This window comes from Lactuca serriola, chromosome 2 (genome assembly GCF_051521515.1).
Source record: "Lactuca serriola cultivar US96UC23 chromosome 2, Lser_US96UC23_V15, whole genome shotgun sequence".
Classification (NCBI taxonomy): Eukaryota; Viridiplantae; Streptophyta; class Magnoliopsida; order Asterales; family Asteraceae; genus Lactuca; species Lactuca serriola.
In genome coordinates, this window is record NC_136409.1 from 103,122,802 (window position 1) to 103,143,461 (window position 20,660).

The 20,660-nt window shown below is 35.1% G+C and overlaps 1 protein-coding gene across 1 annotated transcript; it reads left to right on the plus strand.

Moving 5' to 3' along the window:
- Positions 1 to 14,849: 14,849 nt before the first annotated feature.
- Positions 14,850 to 15,260, plus strand: LOC145089433 (uncharacterized). Its single transcript, XM_079027873.1, has one exon. The coding sequence runs from the start codon at positions 14,850 to 14,852 to the stop codon at positions 15,258 to 15,260; it is 411 nt and encodes a 136-aa protein (XP_078883999.1).
- Positions 15,261 to 20,660: the final 5,400 nt, after the last annotated feature.

Below are 20,660 nucleotides of genomic sequence, written 5' to 3' on the forward strand. Positions count from 1 at the left end.
TTGTGAAGACTCCTATCAGCATATTCAGGGAAAAACATCACGCGAGGTATGGTTGTCACTTGAACGGGCTTATGCTCATGTTACTTTATCTCATGAATTCACTCTTAAAAGTCAACTTCTGAGAATCACCATGAAGGGTGATGAAAAACCGGCTGAATATCTTAGCAGAGCTCAAGAATTTGCTACTGCTCTTGCTAACATTGGAGAACCAGTAAAGGACAAAGATCTGGTAATGCTCACTCTTATAGGACTTCGAGAGGAATACAATGGTCTCAAGGCCAACTTATTGGCTCGTGTGCCTCATGTCAGCTTCAATGAATTACATGGCCTTCTATGCGATCATGATTATGTTTTCACAAAAATGATGACTGCCACTCCCCAAGCTTTCTTGGCGAATACTTTTTCGGTTACACAATCATCATCAGTTGCTACTCCTTCGATTCAACAGCCAAATATTGATCATCTTCAACAACAAATACAAAGTATTCAACTGATGGCCACTCAGCTGGGTTATCAACTAAACCCCATTCAATCTCCACGGCCTCAAGCTCATTTTGGTTCTCGGTCTTTCAATAATAATCGAGGCGGTCGTGGATCTCGTGGCTCTTCTCGTGGCAACTCACGTGGTGGTTTTAATCGCTCTCAGGACAGCAGTGGCACACGACAGTTTTCTTGGGCCTCCACCCAAAACACCGTCTATGGTCATTGCAACAGGTGTGGTATAGGACACTTACCATCTCAGTGTCCAGCTCATTCGAACCAGTCTCAACCTGCTTCACAGGCTAATTTTACAACACGCTCAGAGGCTGACACATCTGGACCTACTTGGAAGCCCGACACCGGTGCAACTCATCATGCCACTCCAGACCTATCTAGCTTGGATAGCTCCGAGGCCTACTATGGTAATGACTCTTTACTTGTTGGTAACGGTAACTTTGTACCCATCTGTCACATTGGTTCATCTAAAATCTACTCACCAAACAAAACTTTTACCTTATCTAACATTCTTCATGTTCCTCAACTTAAACAAAATCTTTTATCTGTTCAAAAATTTTGTCTTGACAACAATGTTTTCTTTGAATTTCATTCTTCTTATTTTGTTGTGAAGGACGAGTCTACTCGCACTACCCTCCTTTCGGGTCCTAGTGAGCAGGGTCTGTACTCCATTCGTCTTCCACAACTCAAGTCACTGCCCAAGGCTGCTTTCACTGCTGTCAAAGCCTCTTCAAACATTTGGCATCAATGTTTAGGACATCCTCATGCTCAAGTTTTTCGTTCTATTGTTTCTCATTGTTCCTTACCTGTTTCGGACAAATTATCAAATAATTTATGTTCTTCTTGTCAATGCGGAAAATCATCAAAACTATCTTTACCTCATTCTACTTTTCATAGCACTAATATTTTAGATCTTGTTTATTGTGATGTTTGGGGTCCCTCTCCTGAACCATCCTTTGATGGTCATCGTTATTTTCTCTTGTGTGTTGATCATTATACTCTTTATATGTGGATTTATCCTTGAACTCAAAAATCAGATGTTCACCCCATTCTCACAAACTTTATCACCATGGTTGAACGTCAATTCAACACTAAACTAAAATGTATTCAATCTGACGGGGGGGGGGGGGGTGAATTTCGCCCTCTCACCAATCTCTGTCGCAGCCTTGGCATCATTCATCGGCGGTCTTGTCCTCACACCAGTGAGCAAAATGGCTTTGTTGAACGTCGTCATCGTCACGTTGTGGAAACTGGACTCTCTCTGTTGGCTCATTCCAGTCTTCCTCAATTTTTTTGGAACTTTGCTTTTGAAACAACTGTATACCTCATAAATCGCCTCCCTTCTCGTGTCTCATCCAACAAATCCCCTTTTGAACATGTCTTTAAACGTAAACCTGATTACTCCTTCTTACAAGTTTTTGGCTGTCAATCTTTTCCTTTTCTTCGTCCGTACAATCATCATAAAATTGAATTCCGGTCTACTCCTTGTGTTTTTCTTGGCTACAGCCCTGCTCACCATGGTTATCATTGTCTTGATCCCTCCACTGATCGGATCTACATTGCTAGACATGTTCGCTTCAATGAACACGTCTTTCCTTATCAGCCTTCACCAATACCTCCACCACCTTCTACCTCTCCTTACATCTCTAATTTTCCCGACCCACCACCCAGTTTTCCATCTGAACCACCCCGACCTCCACAGTCTCCACCATCATCACCACAATCTCCGCCACCACAATCTCCACCATCATTATCTCAATCTCCTTCCCCAACGAATACCAACTTACCACCTCCACCACCAGCTCCTCGGCCTCGGCCATCCAACCTTCGCCCTAATCCTAAACAACCAGATCGATACAACCCCGCTGCCTACACCACCTTCACCTCCACATCTCCTCCCCTTGAACCTACCAACTTTACCGTTGCTAACAAGTCTTTAGAATGGCGTTAAGCAATGGCCGAAGAGCTATCTGCGCTCCATATGAATGGCACGTGGACCCTTGTTCCCCCTGTCTCTAATGCTAATATTGTTGCTTGTAAATGGGTTTACAGGGTAAAAACTGATGAACATGGAAAGATTACCAGGTACAAAGCCCGTCTCGTGGCAAAAGGCTTTAATCAACAGCATGGTGTGGACTATCATGAGACTTTCAGTCCGGTTATCAAGCCCGCCACCATTCGTACGGTTCTCTCTCTAGCTGTCAGCAACAAATGGCCCCTCAGACAGTTAGACATTCAGACTGCTTTTCTTCATGGAGATCTTGAGGAAACCGTATACATGCACCAACCTCCGGGCTTTATTGATCAAACCAAACCTGATCACATATGCTTGTTGCATAAGTCATTGTATGGCCTCAAGCAGGCTCCTCGGGCTTGGTTTACAAAGTTCTCTACTGCGCTTCATCAGTTGGGATTTTATGGGTCCAAAACCAATCCCTCCCTTTTTATACTAAACTCATCTGGCTCTCTTGTCTATCTTCTAGTTTACGTGGATGACATCATCATCACCGGTAACAACTCCACTGTTGTTGACTCAATCATTCAGAAACTCAATTCTCTTTTTGCACTTAAGGATATGGGACAGCTACACTATTTTTTGGGAGTTAAAGTTGTTCACAAGGGGTCTGACTTGGTTCTTTCCCAACGGAAATATATTCGTGATATCTTACACCGTGCTGGTCTTGCCGAGTGCAGGCCAATATCAACTCCTATGAGCACTTCTCACGTGTTGTTACCCAATGATAGCCCCTTACTTGATGATACCTCTCGTTACAGGCAGACAGTTAGAGCTCTTCAGTATGCTACTCTTTTTCGTCCTGATATTGCTTTTGCAGTTAACAAAGTCTGCCAGTTCATGCACGCTCCTACTGAGAACCATTGGGCCGGTGTCAAACGCATCCTTCGTTATCTTAAGGGCACCATCGACTTGGGGTTATGGATTCGCCATAATACGGGGTATCAGCTTCAAGCCTTTTCAGATTCCAATTGGCACTCCAATCTTCATGCCTTCTCGGACTCTGACTGGGCAGGTTGCCCAATCGATCGTCAATCCACGGGGGAATTTGCAATCTATTTAGGTTCGAATCTCATCTCTTGGTCTGCTCGCAAGCAGAAAACTGTATCTCGATCTTCAACAGAGTCCGAGTACAAGGCTATTGCAGATACTGTTGCTGAATTGATTTGGTTGAAGTCCTTGCTTCGAGAACTTGGTTTGGCCAGCACGGCACCCACACTTTGGTGTGACAACCTTGGTGCAACATATCTCACGGCTAATCCAGTTTTCACGCTCGTACTAAACATGTTGAAGTTGACTATCATTTTGTTCGTGAACAAGTAACTCAGGGAAAACTAAATGTCAAGTTCATCTCTACAAACGACCAAATTGCTGATATTTTTTACAAAGCCCCTGTCATCTCAGAAGTTTGAGTTTTTGCGTTCCAAGTTGCAGGTTGCTAACCGCCCTGAACTTGCGGGAGAATATTAAACTAAGTTGGTAGTTTAGAATCAGATTGTTATTATTATTATTCTTTAGGGTATCAAAGTGTAATTATTCTTTTCTTTATATTTGGTTGTAATATTGTCCAAATCAATATAAAATCACGTTATCAATTCCTTATTATTGTTAGGGCCTAAGAGAGACATATATGTATACCGAGCGTGGCTCGATGCCGGAGCACGTCTGATGTCGGGCAAGTCTCGATGCAACAGGTGGGGGCCCAGTATGTGGTTATGTGTATGGTATGTGGTAGGTTGGGGAACTTACTAAGCTTCATTCTTACGGTTTTCAGTTTTGGTTTCAGGTACTACCGGTAGCGGAGGGAAGAGCTCGGGATGATCGCATGGCACACACCATTGGTTTTTAGCCTGGGATGTTTCAGTCTGGTATTTTGACATGAAACTCTGTTTGTAATGTTTTGAGATATTAACTATGTTTGGTGAAAAGATTTGATAACTGTGGTTTTAATTGATGATTTAAAATGAAACTTTTGGTCATGATTTTTGGGATGTTACAGGGTGGCTGCTGGTGAAGAGCATAGCAAGGTGGTGGATCTGGTCTTTTGCGATTTGGCCTCGGAGGCCAAGGGTGTAAGCGATTTGGTCTTTTGCGGTTCACGAGTTTTATTCAAAAGGCTTTAAGGCTTGGGTGTGTAGCTAGGAGCGTAGGGCTTCTCGCCACCTTTTTGTGGATATAAAGTTCGTCGGAAACGGACATCACATGAGAAAGATATGGCACTATGAAGTTATTGGCATTATTGGTCCTTGATGGTGAAAGATGGCAAGAAACAACCATGCATGCAAGGTGGACAGCGCGAGAGTACGCCCAACCACTACTAGAAAAACAACCTTTTACGACGCTCATTGCGCGTCGTAAAAGGCTCAGACGACGCGTAAATGCGCGTCAAGGAAGGCCCTGTCATAAAGAGAGATGACGCGCATTTACGACGCTCATTTACGACGTGCAATTACGACGCGCGTTTACGACACGCAATGCGTATCAAGGAAGGCCTTGTCATAAAGGAAGACGACATGCAATCGCGTGTCTTTATGACAGGGCCTTCCTTGACGCGCATTTACGACGCTCATTTACGACGTGCAATTACGACGCGCGTTTACGACACGCAATGCGTATCAAGGAAGGCCTTGTCATAAAGGAAGACGACACGCAATCGCGTGTCGTAACCTTACGACGCGCGTGTTAATGACACACAATGCATATCAAGAAAGCTCCTGTCAAGAAAGGCCATGTCATAAATGAAGATGACACACATTTTTGCGTATCATAATTTTAAATGTTTAAAAAAACATTATTTATAGGTTTACTAATTTTCAAATTAAATTTGTATTTATTGTTTCATAATAGAAATAAAATACCATATACAAAAAATACAATCAATTGCATAAAGTTTAATGTCATATAATTCTATTTCTTACAATATATAAATTTGCATTCATCTAATCTACTCCGTGTTTCATACTAACAATTGGAATGAAGAATGCAACACTTGCATTTGCAGCATCTTATCTCTTTCAGCTTGAGCTTTCTTTTCCTCTTCTAACTCCAGAGCTATTCGCTTTCATCACCAACCTTGTAATCATGTCAGTTGTATAATATCAATATCAACTAATTAATAATACACATGGTATGTATGTATGTATGAGAGTGGAATCAAAATGATCTACCAATAAGTGTTTTGTACTGCCTTGAATCAAAGTATTTTTGGTGGCCTCAAGTACAGCTCCCAAAGGATACTCCTTCATACACCCACCTGCATATATGCAAATATACATGTACAATATTGAGTATGTTATGGGAAAATTGCTGAAAATAGCAACATACATTCAATATTGGTAAAGGGGTAAAATATTAATTTGTGGAGTATATTATGGGGCATTGTGACTTTATATATACCTAATACTACATAACCTAATACTACATTATTATTAAGAGGTTTTCCCTAACTATATAACCTAATACTACATTGCTATTAAGGGGCACCTTCTTGTTTCATATATCATGTCCACATCATAAGCTTTATTGCTATTTTCTTTTTTAAAAATAGGTGTCATAACAGTTAATGTATCTCTATCTCCCCCTTCCTTTGTAGCTTAGTCCAATTATAGAAATGCCAAAGTACAATATCTTTATAAGAAAAGAATTAAAAGCACATGATGTTGTAATTTGTAAAAGTAACATGCCTGTGGAAATATAAAGATCCAAAATAAGACTCGAATTAATAAAATTCAGATGGTTTGTGGTGAGAGGTTTAATTATAAAGGAGTTTTAAATGCATGCCCACCCATTGGTAAACTCGATCATTTATAGCTTTGGTAATAGAAAATAAGGTTTAAATGTTTGTTTATGCAATAAAGTTATCATTGAAAAACTATCATCTTTAATTACAACTTATTTAATTGGTTGAAATGTGTAATTTGTGTCAAGTGTTTAAATTAATAAAAAAATACTCTATATAAATTAGTAAATATATAAAACAATCTTATATGAATTGACAAAAAAATGAATCTTTATCTTTTATCTAAAACTTTAAGTGATGTCATGAAATGAGATAATCTATTATTGATTATAATAGTAAATATTTTGGTCTTTAAGTAATATATGATTATACATTTCGTCTAAGCTACCGTTTTTTACATAAATTATAAAAATAAAATAAAGATTAAATAAACAAACATTAATTTGAAAAGAGAAAATATACCCATGAAAAAGAAAAAAAGGAAACACATGCTTGAGTGGATGTCCAAAAGAGAGGAACATTTGTCACCTGAAACCAAACCCCTTTTCCACACCAATAGCAAATGGCAAACTGGAAGGGTAAACTTATATCTCTATTCCATGATAAAAAAAAACAACCACATGGAAATCTGAAAGAAGATAAAGCCATAAATAAAAATAAACCCAATCTGGCACAAGACTTTTGGAGCAGTAGCACATATGAAATGGACAACAATGATAAAAAAACGAGTTTTGGTGTTGGGTTGAAAAAGTATGAAGTTCTTCTAGACGATAAACCAAAAGAATTCACTAAATAAACTTCTATATAATAAAAGAAGTTAAATTAATTCTACCCTGTCATTTGGAGCTGCTGCATGCCCATAATGAAGAATGGAGGAGTGCAACAACTAGAAGAAGAAGAATAGAAATAGCTCCTATTCATGAAAAAAACATTTGTACCCTTTGGTATCTTTTAGAAATCAACAGAGGAGTGCAACAACACTTACAATAAGAAATCAACATCAATTGCAAGAATCAGATTACACTGTAATGCTTGATTCCATTCCCTCTTTGATTACTGCATACCAAACACACTACCTTAGTTAAAGTAACTATGACAGACTCATCACTTCACTCGGTAAAAATTGTACACAAAACCAAAAATCTCTCTTACTTCATCTGAATTTTCTTCTTAATCAGACTCATCACTTTACTCGGCTTTCTTGGTGGCTGCAGCAGCACCATTCTTGGCAACAACAGCTAGATTTTTGGCGCCTCCTAAGTTACATAGAAGAATACTTAGAAAAGTGGAGAACAACATGTATCATGTAGAGAATGTTGCTAACAAGTGAAAAAATTAATGTGAAATTAGACAAACTGTATCCAAGTGCCAAGAGATTTACAAACTCTGACTCACTTCTTCATCTGATGAATCACTATCATCCGATGATTCAGATTCAAATTCAGATTCATCTGAACTACTTACAGCTTTACTAACAGGTTTTTTATTCGATCCAATTTTAGCTGTAGGAGCGGACTGTTTCTTAGGTTTAGGTTCCTGCAACATGTTAAAAAGGCTTGTAGAAGGGTGAAGAATAAAATAAACGAATTTTTTACAACATGTGATAATGACTTCATATTCAACTTCCCTTAGCTGATCCATGGCCTCTGAGATCTCTTCTTTTAAGTTCTAATTCTGACAAACATAACAGGAGAGAAAATAATCAGCATTAAAAAAAATCTAAAAAAGTTCAAATTTTTAATAAAAACCTACCATTTATCACCCCAAGTTATGCATGAAGGTTAGAAACTTGTCCATCTCTTGTCTGTTGTGGAGCTTTTAGATCACCTATGCATTCAAGATTCTTTTGGTGTCCAGAAATCAGATCACCTATGTATGTATCTCAAATAGAAACCTACTTTCATATCTTTTTATTATTTTTTTCTTAAGTATAAAACGTATGAATCAAAAGCACATGGAATAAGTTATCTCACCGCACAATGCACAACAACAGGTGCCCATTGACTTTCAACACCTAACATTAGTATATGTTCCAAAACATTTCCCTACAAATAATAGATGAAAAGAAACTGAGTCGTGATGATGCATAAAGTCTAGAGTTTTATATTTATGAAAATAAATAGAAGATTTAAAAAAACACAAGTTTTTTATGCAAATAAATAAAAAAACGAATTGTTAAAACTTAAAAGATAGGGATATAAAAGTTACCTCATTCCAGTCCAAACAGTCGATAACTTTGACACATTGATTTTCCTCATTTAACCTTTTTTTTAGCATTCCTAAAAGCTCGCATCATCACCCTTGGTTCCCAGCTAAGTCCACATGTCTTTTTTAGGACATTTTTAACCACAACTGGTTCGCCTCTTCTCCAATGCATTTGAAAATGTTCAAAATCTTTGTCTTCTAAGTCAATAGCATCAGGGCAATATAGTAAATTGTTGTCATTACTACTACTAATACTACCCTCCCTAGAAGCCGATTTCCTTACACCACGTCTATGATGATGATGATTTTCCACACCAATGGCAAATGGCAAAGTGGAAGGGTAAACTTATATCTCTATTCCATGATAAAAAAAACAGCCACATGGAAATCTGAAAAAAGATAAAACCATAAATAAAAATAAACCCAATCTGGCACAAGACTTTTGGAGCAGTAGCACATATGAAATGGACAACAACGATAAAAAAACCGACTTTTGGTGTTGGGTTGAAAAATTATGAAGTTCTTTTAGATGATAAACCAAAAGAGTTTTAGTGTGGTGAAGAAATATGCTTTTCCATCTAATACTCTTCATTTCTGGTTTCATTTTCCTCATTACCTACTCCAAAAGTAGTTACTTAATATCACCAAAAGATGAAATCACCATATACAAGCAACTTATAATGTTATAATATGCACTGAGAAATTGAAGACTATTTAGTAATGAGCTAATTTCAGTTTAGTCATTACATAGTGGAATGATAATGATATATACCTCAGTGTGAGCTTCAGAACTTATACCATTGGCATATTGGATCACAGAAAGCTCCAATTTTGACTTCAAAACACGACATTCAGTCAAACTAGGGTGCATGGTCTTAAGATCTGTCTCAAATTTCTCAATCCCCTGAAGTAGCAAAAAATACAAATATAGTATCACTTACTAAAGTACCAAAAATAACATATTATTCAAACTAACTGTGTATACTTCCTGCAATTTATAGATTGTTTTTGGTATGCTACAACTTAACTTAGTTTTTAAGTTTTTTTAATTGTTATTTTGTTAAATCAAAGAATAATTTATAAACTAATATTTTCAAATGCTACTTACTTATTTTTTAAGAAATTTAATATTTTATATGGAATTTTTCTATCAGGTATAGACTAGGAAATAACATACAAAATTGACCCAGTGATATCAAATTTTGACTTGTGCTAATGAGCAGGAGGAGCCCTTGGAGCAGATTTCTCAGCCATTCCCACATTAATTTTGTAACCTCTCAATTCATAATCTGATCAAACATTAAAAAAAAACTAAATTAGACATACCCATAAAATAATTTATATAGTTGAGAAAAGAAGGTACTTTGGTTGTAGAATCCCCTAGCAGAATGTGCTGCAGAAGAATCCCATCAGAATGTGATGCAAGAAGGGACCCGAGTTTAGGGTCGGCCCATGCAACCTGCCAGACTGGACCATTGTGACATGTAAATGTGGTAAGGGGGTGTGAGGTGGCGGTGCTGATGGTGGTGGTGACACTGATTATCTTGATGGTGGCATCAGAGGAGGCGGATGCTACTCGTTTTCCATAGTAATCCATACAGACATCATGGATTATGTATGTATGACTTGTTTCAATCTTCTGCCCAGGCATGATCTGTTGAATTTGAAGAAGATTTGGATCAGTGGATGTGAAAACAAATTGAAGAATTCATATAATCATTAAGTTTGATAGAAGAATAGGTTTAGTGTTATGAAGAAATTGAATGTTCCAAATCTGCTCAAGGATATGGTTAAGAGAAGAGTGTAAACGTAATCATCAAAATTTTCCCCAATTCAAAATTTTGAAAAATGCATTTATAATCAGGACGTTGTTCTTCCCCAATTTCTAAGAATTCATATGCTGCTACACAATTATATACGAAATAGAAATTCTAATCTATGAAATTTCATACCGAGGCAATTAAACATTTCTCAACTCTAAGCCCTAATTATAGATCTCTATTCAAATTCTCCCCTCAGATTGGAAGATCAATATCAAGATCGCCAATTTGGCAAAAGAAATAAAATAGAAGTGTCATATAAAGAAAATTTTCATCAATGATGCTTAGGTTTGAACCATTCATCAGTCTCGTATGTTTTGGTTCCCAAATCAGAAAAATCCCCTTTACAAATAAATAGACTAAAGAAGGAGCACCAGATTTTCGCATCTAACTAAACCATAAACACCGAACTTCAAATAATACCGATTTTATAAATATTTAAGAATGGAATAATGTTAATCCTCTGTACAAGAAGTATATATGTAGAAGTAGAATAGAAAAGAAACAAAGAAGAGGCGAGGAGAGGAGATGACCTAAAATCAGAATCTGCAATTGAAAAAACATGACGAGAGGCGCTTGTTGTTCAGAACATGTTCATAGTTATAAACTCTGTAATGAACTATAAATGGTGAAATGAGATCGAGAGGCACTTGTTCGGCCTCAAGATGTCAAGGATATCAGTTGCCTTCTCTAGGAAGTTGGTCCAAAGCCACTTGTACCTCCTCCTCCGAGTTCTGTACCAAAATATACACACATGCCATTGACTTGAAATTAGGTTTTTGCTACCATCGACATTCATAGAGCGCCGGAATCTGATTGTCGTTGGTATGTTATATAAGGATTTTGCAAGGTTTAACAGTGAGGATGGGGTGAGAGAGCTACAAATGGTGATGGTGGATGAAGTGTTGGTCGATAAGGCATGTACATCGTCGTCGTGCGATGCCTAAAGATTCGGTGTGGGTTGGAGGTGGTGGAGGTGGGTATGAGGCGGGGTTTTAGGGATTCGTTTAATCGAAGAGGATTTTAAGAATTTCAAAAATATGAAATTATCGATCGAGGTCAAAAATATGATTTCAGGAACCTCACAACTAAAAATCGCATATCAGAATCCACACAATGCTTTTAGGGTTTCTTTTGATCGAAGAGGATTTCACAACATACGAAGAAGGAGGAGAGTATTAGGCGGGGGTTTTCAATTTTTCGGTATTTCATTCCCCCCTTGGCAATTAAAAAATTGAAGAACGCGTGCCGATAAAAAAAATTATAAAGCGACAGTTCTACACGACGCACTTTTTTATAGTAGGTGCCCTCCGTGTTTTTTATTTTTTTTGTTGGACACTAACTTTAGGGCACACATAAATGGGTGTCCTCTATGCTTCATATTTTGGAAAACTGACATCAATTTTTACAGTACGTACAAATGCGTGTCCTCTATCAGCACGTGTCATTGATTGTACGTCGTAAAAGGCTGTTTTTCTAGTAGTGTTTAACAATTTGAGAAGTTAGAATTTATAAGAAAAATGAGAAAAAATTTAAATTATTGAAATTAACGAGACTTTAATACATTGAATACATTACATATATAAATCATTTCTAATAAATACCTTACATATATATTACCTGACATATTAATTGTGGAATTTTAATTTAATAAAATAAAAATTACAATAAAATGACAAGTGTAAAATAAAAAATTCAAAAATTCTAGAAAATACCATGTGTCCAAATGAAGAAAAAATGACATATGACAAAAAAAACCTTCATTTATTAAGGATGATAAAAGAATGTTAAGGATACATGCTATACAAATTGAATTTGTCAATTCTAAAGACCACATTAATCGAAAAATTAGAAATATGTGAACCCACATTGTATTTAAACAAATTGACTAATTTTCCAAATATAGAATATCTATATTGAACGGTAAAAGTGTTAAATGTTGATATGACGCGGTAAAAATAAATTATACGAAACAAAATTGAATTTTAAATTTTTATTCATGTCTAATGTAAAAAACACGATGTGGTGTCGTTTTGTTCATGACGTTGGCCATGTGGTGTTCTTATCATGTTGTTTTCATGGTAAATAAAAATTTTGCAAATGGTTTTATTTCTGAATTCTCTATCTTGATGCCCTTAATTTCTCCGCCGCTAGCTGTTGACTCTTGGCGGTTGTTGGGTAAGGAGTCCGGAAGTTTTTCGGTTAAATCACTAAGGTGTTTAAGTGTCATTCCTGACTAAGTGGTGCTGAAATGTAACTCGCGGGTCCCATTAAATTATACAGTTTTTCTTGGAAACTTCGTGTTGGTCGGTCATCTCCAAATCTGTTCCGTAAGGGCATCAGAGTTATAAGCAATTATGTTTCGAGAATTTTCTATGGCACTGGCTCTATTTGTTGTTCCCTCAAGACTATTTAGCTATTGGCAATTCTAGTTTCTTGCTGACTTTTGGTTTATAAAACCTTCGGTCGTTAAAAAAAAAAAAAAAAAAAAACTAAAATAGATGTGTAATCTTCCATGTTCCATGTAACAGCAGATAAAAAACTATAAATATATGATCATTGTCAATACATTTATGAGCTCTATAAGTAAATACCGTTACTTTGTTTTTAAGTGATAATATGCCAAACGAATGGAGGACAATACTATATTGATCAGTTAGTTATTGTCCTTATGCAATTTATTTTTTAAGACAAACAAATATTATTAATATATAAGAAGACAAATGATATTAACTAGATAAATTTATGGACATTGAGGAATATGCAATTAAGAAGTATAGATCATTAATGACCAAGCTGGGCTGCATCGAGTTGCAATGACCAACCAAATACTTCTTTAGAGCACAGCTTTAAAGGAGAAAATCAAACGATAGAAAAATACTAACGATGTGTTGTGGAAAATAAGCGAATCTTAAAGGAGAAAATCAAACGATAGAAAAATACTAACGATGTGTTGTGGAAAATAAGCGAATCTTAAAGGAGAAAATCAAACGATAGAAAAATACTAACGATGTGTTGTGGAAAATAAGTGAATCTTCAGACCTTCGTTTTCTTGTTTAGCATTTCGAATTCCAAGGCATTAACAATATCCTATAAGTAAAAAAAAAAAAACAATACTGTAAATGAATAAATGAAATTTCAACCCAATGTGAAACATTGATATTAAGTTTGTTATATTTATAAACCAAGCGTCAATACATAGATTTATTAGAAACACAAATAGTCAACACACTTCAAGGCCATGATTTCATTTTCTCCCAACCATACGGAAATGGTTTATTAGAGGCAGAGACATAAAATCCATCAGGCCTAACTAACCAGTAACAGTCATCATCGCCAAAAATCTTTTGACGACACTTGAAAATAAGTTCTCTATCAATCAAAGCTAAAGATTGATGTTTTAAACCCCAATAGAAGTCACCAGTAAAATGTGTTCCGATAATTTTTTGACAGAAGGTCCAACTATAAACATCATTAAAATGAATTGTATGATTTCCAAGATCATGATCTGTTGATTTAATATGAACCACTATATCACTCTCGACATTGTAATATAGAGAGTCCATCCTGTTAATAAGCCACACCTGGAGGGAGAAATAGAGTTAGCCGATGTAGAAGAGGAAACAATAACATAAAAAGCTAAAATGAGGAGATGGAAAATTATGAAATAATTTCCTCTGGTAAAACTCATCATTTGATATTTTGTGATTTTAAAATGGGTTTCGGAGTCATTTTATATTAGGATCTTCCATAAAGGTTATGAGTTAATGAATGCAAATAACGTATTAACTCATTTTATATTAGGATCTTCCATAAAGGTTATGAGTTAATGAATGCAAATAACGTATTAAATTCAAGTTAATGCATATCAATTCTATGTTTTAGACGAGACGTTATGGGCACTTCTCGTGTTCATTGTGCGGATGTGGCAAGCCTTAACGGGGTCGTGACGGGGGGAACACCGTCCCCCTTCTCGTTTTTTCTCCCTAAGGGCAAAGCTCGTTGGCGTCACAACCGGAAGAAACGGCACAATTTTCAAACGTTTCATTGACTAACCATTTGACAACGGTTCTTTTATAAAAAAAAACATCACTATTAAAAAAATTCTTTTACCCTATAAATACCTAACATTTTATAAAATTTTCACATAATTTCTCTTCTTCTCTCTACATACTTTCAATTATCTTCAAAAAAAATACGGACCATTTCGACTCGTTCGATGATTCAGATGACGACATTTTCTTTAGGATAATGTATCATTATTACAATACCGACCTGCTACAACCAGACCCAGCCCCGCTACTAACAAGACGTGCGATGTTAAACAGAAATCGCGAGGAATGACACGAACATCTATATCACGATTACTTTGCGGATAATTGTGTATATGGGTCGAAGGACTTCAAAACAAGATTTCGTTTGAGTAGAAATGTGTTCCTACGGATCGCCAACGCCTTGGGAAGCCGGTATTGCTTCTTTACTATACTTTTATACAAAATAAATAAAAATCTAGTACATGTTTCTTTAATTTTACAACATATGTAATATATTTTTAAACTGTAGTTAATTTATGTTTATGTATGAATTTTTTCAATTGAGATATGATGCTAGAGGTAGACGACGGTTTACAACGTTGCAAAAATGTGTTGCAGCCATTCGTTTGATGGCTATGGAGGAGTCACCCGACACCATGGACGACTATATGCGAATGTCCGAAAGAACCACAAGGAAGAGTTTGTATACATTGTCAAGGGGTGTTGTTGAAACATTTGGAGACATGTATTTGCGGAAACCTTCGTTGCAAGATTTGCAAGAATTGTATGCGACGCATGAAGAACGCCATGAGTTTCTCGGAATGATCGGAAGCATTGATTGCACACACTGGAAATGGAAAAATTGTCTGGTAGCATGGAAAGGGCAATACGCAAGTGGTCATCACGGATCACCTTCGTTGGTTTTAGAGGTTGTTGCTTCTCAATATTTATGATATTTGGCATGCATTTTTTGGGGGTTGCGGGTTCCAACAACGACGTCAACGTTCTTGATCAGTCGCCAATATTCGACGATCTTTTGAATGGAAAGCCCCGGATGCTCCTTTCACGGTGACCGAAAACGAATACAAATATGAGTATTACCTTACAGATAGAATATATCATCAGTATTCCACGTTCGTGAAGGCATTCCGCCACCTGGTTGAAGAACGAGACAATTTTCTTAAGAGAAGACAAAAAGGAGCACGTAAGGTTGTGGAACGTGCTTTTGGGGTGCTGAAGGCGAAGTGGCATATAGTTAAACATGCAGTACGACCATTAGATTTAGAAACTCTACAATATATCTTGTATGCATGGATCATAATGCATAACATGGTAGTAGAAGATAAAGGATGAAATATTGTACTCTATATCCCAAAAGAGCCTAGACACGTTCAATTTCAACCAGGAACAACAAAGTTTTTGCAACGAGTCGTTGGCATTCAAGACGCAAATAAACACAGACAACTTTGAGGGGGCTTGGCGGATTATATCTTCTATGATAACAATAACAATAACGAATAACGTTTAGTTTTAAAAAAAATATTTTTTTTAACGAATAGCGTTGTGTTTTTTTTTTTTTTTTTGAATTTGGATGTTATGTGTAATTTAATTTCTAGACAAAATTACAAAAATGGTCCCTATGGTTTGTCAAAAGTCACAAAATCAGTCCTTGCTATTTTTTTTTGACGAACATGGTCCCTATGGTTTCCAAAACTTACATCAATGACCCTTTTTGCTGACGCCGTTACTGTTCATCCGTTAGTGTAAGGGTATTTTGGTCTTTTCAAGTAGCAGGGACTGAGTTTGTGACTATGGGTAAACCATAGGGACCATTTATGTATTTTTTTCTATATTTTATGTTTATGAGTTTGTGACTTTTCCACCCATTTACTTTTTAAAATATCACTTTGAACCCTTCACTTTGAACTTTGAAAAATGTTACTTTCACCCCTCTATTTTCTAAAATTTCGTGTTTAACCCCGTATTATATATAATTTGTTTTTTATTAATAACTTTTGTTCGCTAACCTAAAAAAACTATTTTTACGTGTTTATTTTCATATATTTGTCGGTATAATTCAAGGTGATCAACGTTTCGATTATAATTTAGAACTTTCTTTCGTTATTTTTTTTTAAAGTTACATGTTTTTTTTATAAAATTGTCGGTTTAAATTCGAGCTAATTTATCGACGTAGTTTTTTTTTTTTTTTTTTTTTTTTTTTTTTTTTTTTTTAACTTTATGTACGTTTCCTACGTATGAGACGGGTCATATATAATAACTTTCGTTTGTTAATTTAAAAAAATATATTATATTTGAGATTGTCTATATTTTGATGTATTTTTTTATACATTTTGTGCTTAATTTTATATATATATTCCTACGTATCATTCGAGTCATATATAATAACTTTCGTTTGTTAGCTTAAAAAAATGTTATATATTCGAGTTTGTCTATGTTTCGACCTAACTTTTGTTTCATGTTTTTTACGTATCAATATAGATTCAAGTTCATCTATATTTCGCGGTATTTTTTTTTATGTTTCGTGCTTATTTTTATGTATGTGTTTTTTTCATTTATGTTTTTTTACGTCGAAATGCAATTTTTATGACTATAATCACCAAAATTCAACTTACAAAATTCAAGTTTATAATTACGCTTTTATCTATTATATGTGAACAAACTTATACGTAGAAACATACATAAAATAAGCACCAAAACGTTTTGCGAAACATATTTTTTTAACGTTTTCGTGCTTTATTTTCTGTACGTTTCCTACTTATGACTAGGGTCACATATTATATATTTTTTATTATTTAAACTTTTGTTCGTTAACTTAAAAAAATCTTACTTATTTTTATGCACGTGCTGATATAAATTTGAGTTTTTCTTTTTCAATATTTTTTATGTTTTGATTTAACTTTTTTGTACGTTTTGGTGCTTATTTTATGTATGTTCCTACGTATAAGTTTGTTCACATATAATAGATAAAAGCGTAGTTATAAGCTTGAATTTTGTAAGTTGAATTTTGGTGATTATAGTCATAAAAGTTGCATTTCGACGTAAAAAAACATAAATGAAAAAAACACATACATAAAAATAAGCACGAAACATAAAAAAAATATCGCGAAATATAGATGAACTCGAATCTATATTGATACGTAAAAAACATGAAACAAAAGTTAGGTCGAAACATAGACAAACTCGAATATATAACATTTTTTTAAGCTAACAAACGAAAGTTATTATATATGACTCGAATGATACGTAGGAATATATATAAAATTAAGCACAAAATGTATAAAAAATACATCAAAATATAGACAATCTCAAATATAATATATTTTTTTAAATTAACAAACGAAAGTTATTATATATGACCCGTCTCATACGTAGGAAACGTACATAAAGTTTAAAAAAAAAAAAACTACGTCGAAAAATAAGCTCGAATTTAAACCGACAATTTTATAAAAAAAACATGTAACTTTAAAAAAAATAACGAAAGAAAGTTCTAAATTATAGTCGAAACGTTGATCACCTTGAATTATACCGACAAATATATGAAAATAAACATGTAAAAATAGTTTTTTTAGGTTAGCGAACAAAAGTTATTAATAAAAAACAAATTATATATAATACGGGGTTAAACACGAAAATTTAGAAAATAGAGGGGTGAAAGTAACATTTTTCAAAGTTCAAAGTGAAGGGTTCAAAGTGATATTTTAAAAAGTAAATGGGTGGAAAAGTCACAACTCATAAACATAAAATATAGAAAAAAAAATACATAAATGGTCCCTATGGTTTACCCATAGTCACAAACTCAGTCCCTGCTACTTGAAAAGACCAAAATACCCTTACACTAACGGATGAACAGTAACGACGTCAGCAAAAAGGGCCATTGATGCAAGTTTTGGAAACCACAGGGACCATGTTCGTAAAAAAAAATTAGCAGGGACTGACTTTGTGACTTTTGGCAAACCATAGGGACCATTTTTGTAATTTTGTCTAATTTCTATGTTATTTTTAATTTTTAAAAATTATTTTTATTATGTGTTATTTATAATTTTTATACGTGTTTTATTTATTATGTTACATTTAAAAAATATTTGTTTAAATTAAAAAAAATTAAAAAAAAATTATAAAGTGGAAAAAAGTTGGTGTTATAATAAGATGCAACATAGTAACCATTTCCCCACTTGGTATTATAGCACCATTGCTGATGTGGCATGTGATGTGGCTCCAAAATGATGTTATGACTAATTGCCCACACCTTATACTCTTAATGTAGACTTGCGTATGCTAAAATAAAATTTGGCAAAAATATAGAGAAAAATAAATAAATACATTTCACAACAAATTAGAGTATTATATTTATAAGACTTTTGACTTAATTTAAATTCTATGTTACTGGAAAATGAGCACCAACATGGATGAGAGGAGAGAGGAGAGACCTAAAATACGGTAGTTCTTTGATGAGACGAAGGTTTAAAAATGACCTAAAATACGGAACAATGCCTCTAAATATGGTGAACCCCCTAGTTATATGGGCTTGGGCTGCAACGCCACCGCGTCCTGCTGACTTTCTCATATGTCGTGGTGACGGATTTCACATAATCCATCCCAGCTTCAAACAAACATATTTTTTTTCATTCCGAATCCATTTTTAGTGATTTTTATATACACCTGAAAGTGTTATCAAACCCCACAATTGTATCTAATTAGTGTTGAGTTAAGGAATACTGAACTTAATACATTAGTACATGCCAAGATTCCAAAAAATCAATTTTCCTATTCTACCATTTTGGCTTTAAAACACAATCCAAGGGCTTAAATGACTTAACCAATATTATCAGTATTTAATAAGGTCTAAACTTCATCCTCTAAAGCTTGAGACCTTTACTTGATCAAATTACTGTTCGCTATCCCGAAATAAGAAATATCGTGAAACTGGTGTTACAATTCTTCCCCACTTAATTGGATTTCATCCTCGAAGTTCATCTGGGCTAAAATGTAAAAAACAAATCCTTTGAGCAAAATCCTCAATGCCTTCCCAAAGCTGTTAGCTGAAAAGACACATCACCAAAAGAGTTCCTGAGACCACTTGGAACTTAATAACATTGCCAAAAAATCCAACTATTTGAATTGTTACATCCTACAATAGCCACCTTACCAAAAACTAATGGTTCATTGGATCACCATGCGAACCACTTAAATTGAAAACTTCAAAACTGTAACCCCAAAAACAAACTAAACAATAACTATTACAAGAACCAAAATACATCGGGTTGACACTTTGACAATCATACTCTAATACCGACGAACACTTTCCAAATATACCTATGGTAACCGCTCTCAACAAGGAACACTCCTATCATAATCGAAACGAATACACAAAACCAACTCGACCCAACAAGTCAGTGAACTCCCAAATCTAAAAAATATGCCCATAAAGGCTTCTAATGCGTACTTGACCACCTGAAAAGTTACCACAACGCCACCGATCTCTTAACATAGTAATCTATGAAAGCTTAATCTCTTAACGTATGTAAACGAATATCCTGGATTAGTTGTTCTTTCTTACCAATATATCATTAACAGGTACTATCGTGAACCTTATGGCTCATAATTTCATGTACTAGTATCTCATTACTGATATTTGAACTCAATAGGAGACTTTTGACGTAAAACTATAACCTCTCAACTAGTTAGCATCCACTAACGCATTACATTCCTAAGGCATATAAACTCAATACCAGCATATTGATTCCCTCGAAGGGTGTATCTTAGACACTAGCATACTGAGGATTGATCACTTCTTATCACAACCCCAAACTGGAACGACATAAACGTTCAGGGGCGGAGGACGTCATGTTTAGTATCACAACACATGTACCATAACAATCATAGTAACAACAACCATTGTATTAATATTAAAGTGTTTACATGTAGCGACTCACAAAAGATTGAATCCAAAAGTAAATAACAATATAAGACATGAAGCTACTATACTTCATCTTCTTAATCCAAATGCGCGTACCTGTCTGCTAGTTTCCTAAGAATACAAGTTATTTTGAAAGAGTAGATCAACATTTAAGCTGGTGAGTTCATAATTATTTTAGTGATGTAAAGTAAGTTGAACGTTCTTTTAGAATAGTTCTCCTGTTCCTCCAGAAGATCATATATCTTCTGATATCATGAAAGTTAAGTAAAAAACGCTCTACAATCCTCTCTATGAGTGCTCAATGGATACAAATTATATAAAACCCAGAGTAAACATTTAATCGGTTGTGTTAATCTGCCCTAATCCCACAACCAAACAAGGAACAGGAAATGAGGCGGAAGTCACATATCCCATT

What these genes read in the sequence shown, in the direction of transcription:
- LOC145089433 (XM_079027873.1), top strand. Translation starts at nt 14,850, where the DNA reads ATGTATGAATTTTTTCAATTGAGATATGATGCTAGAGGTAGACGACGG.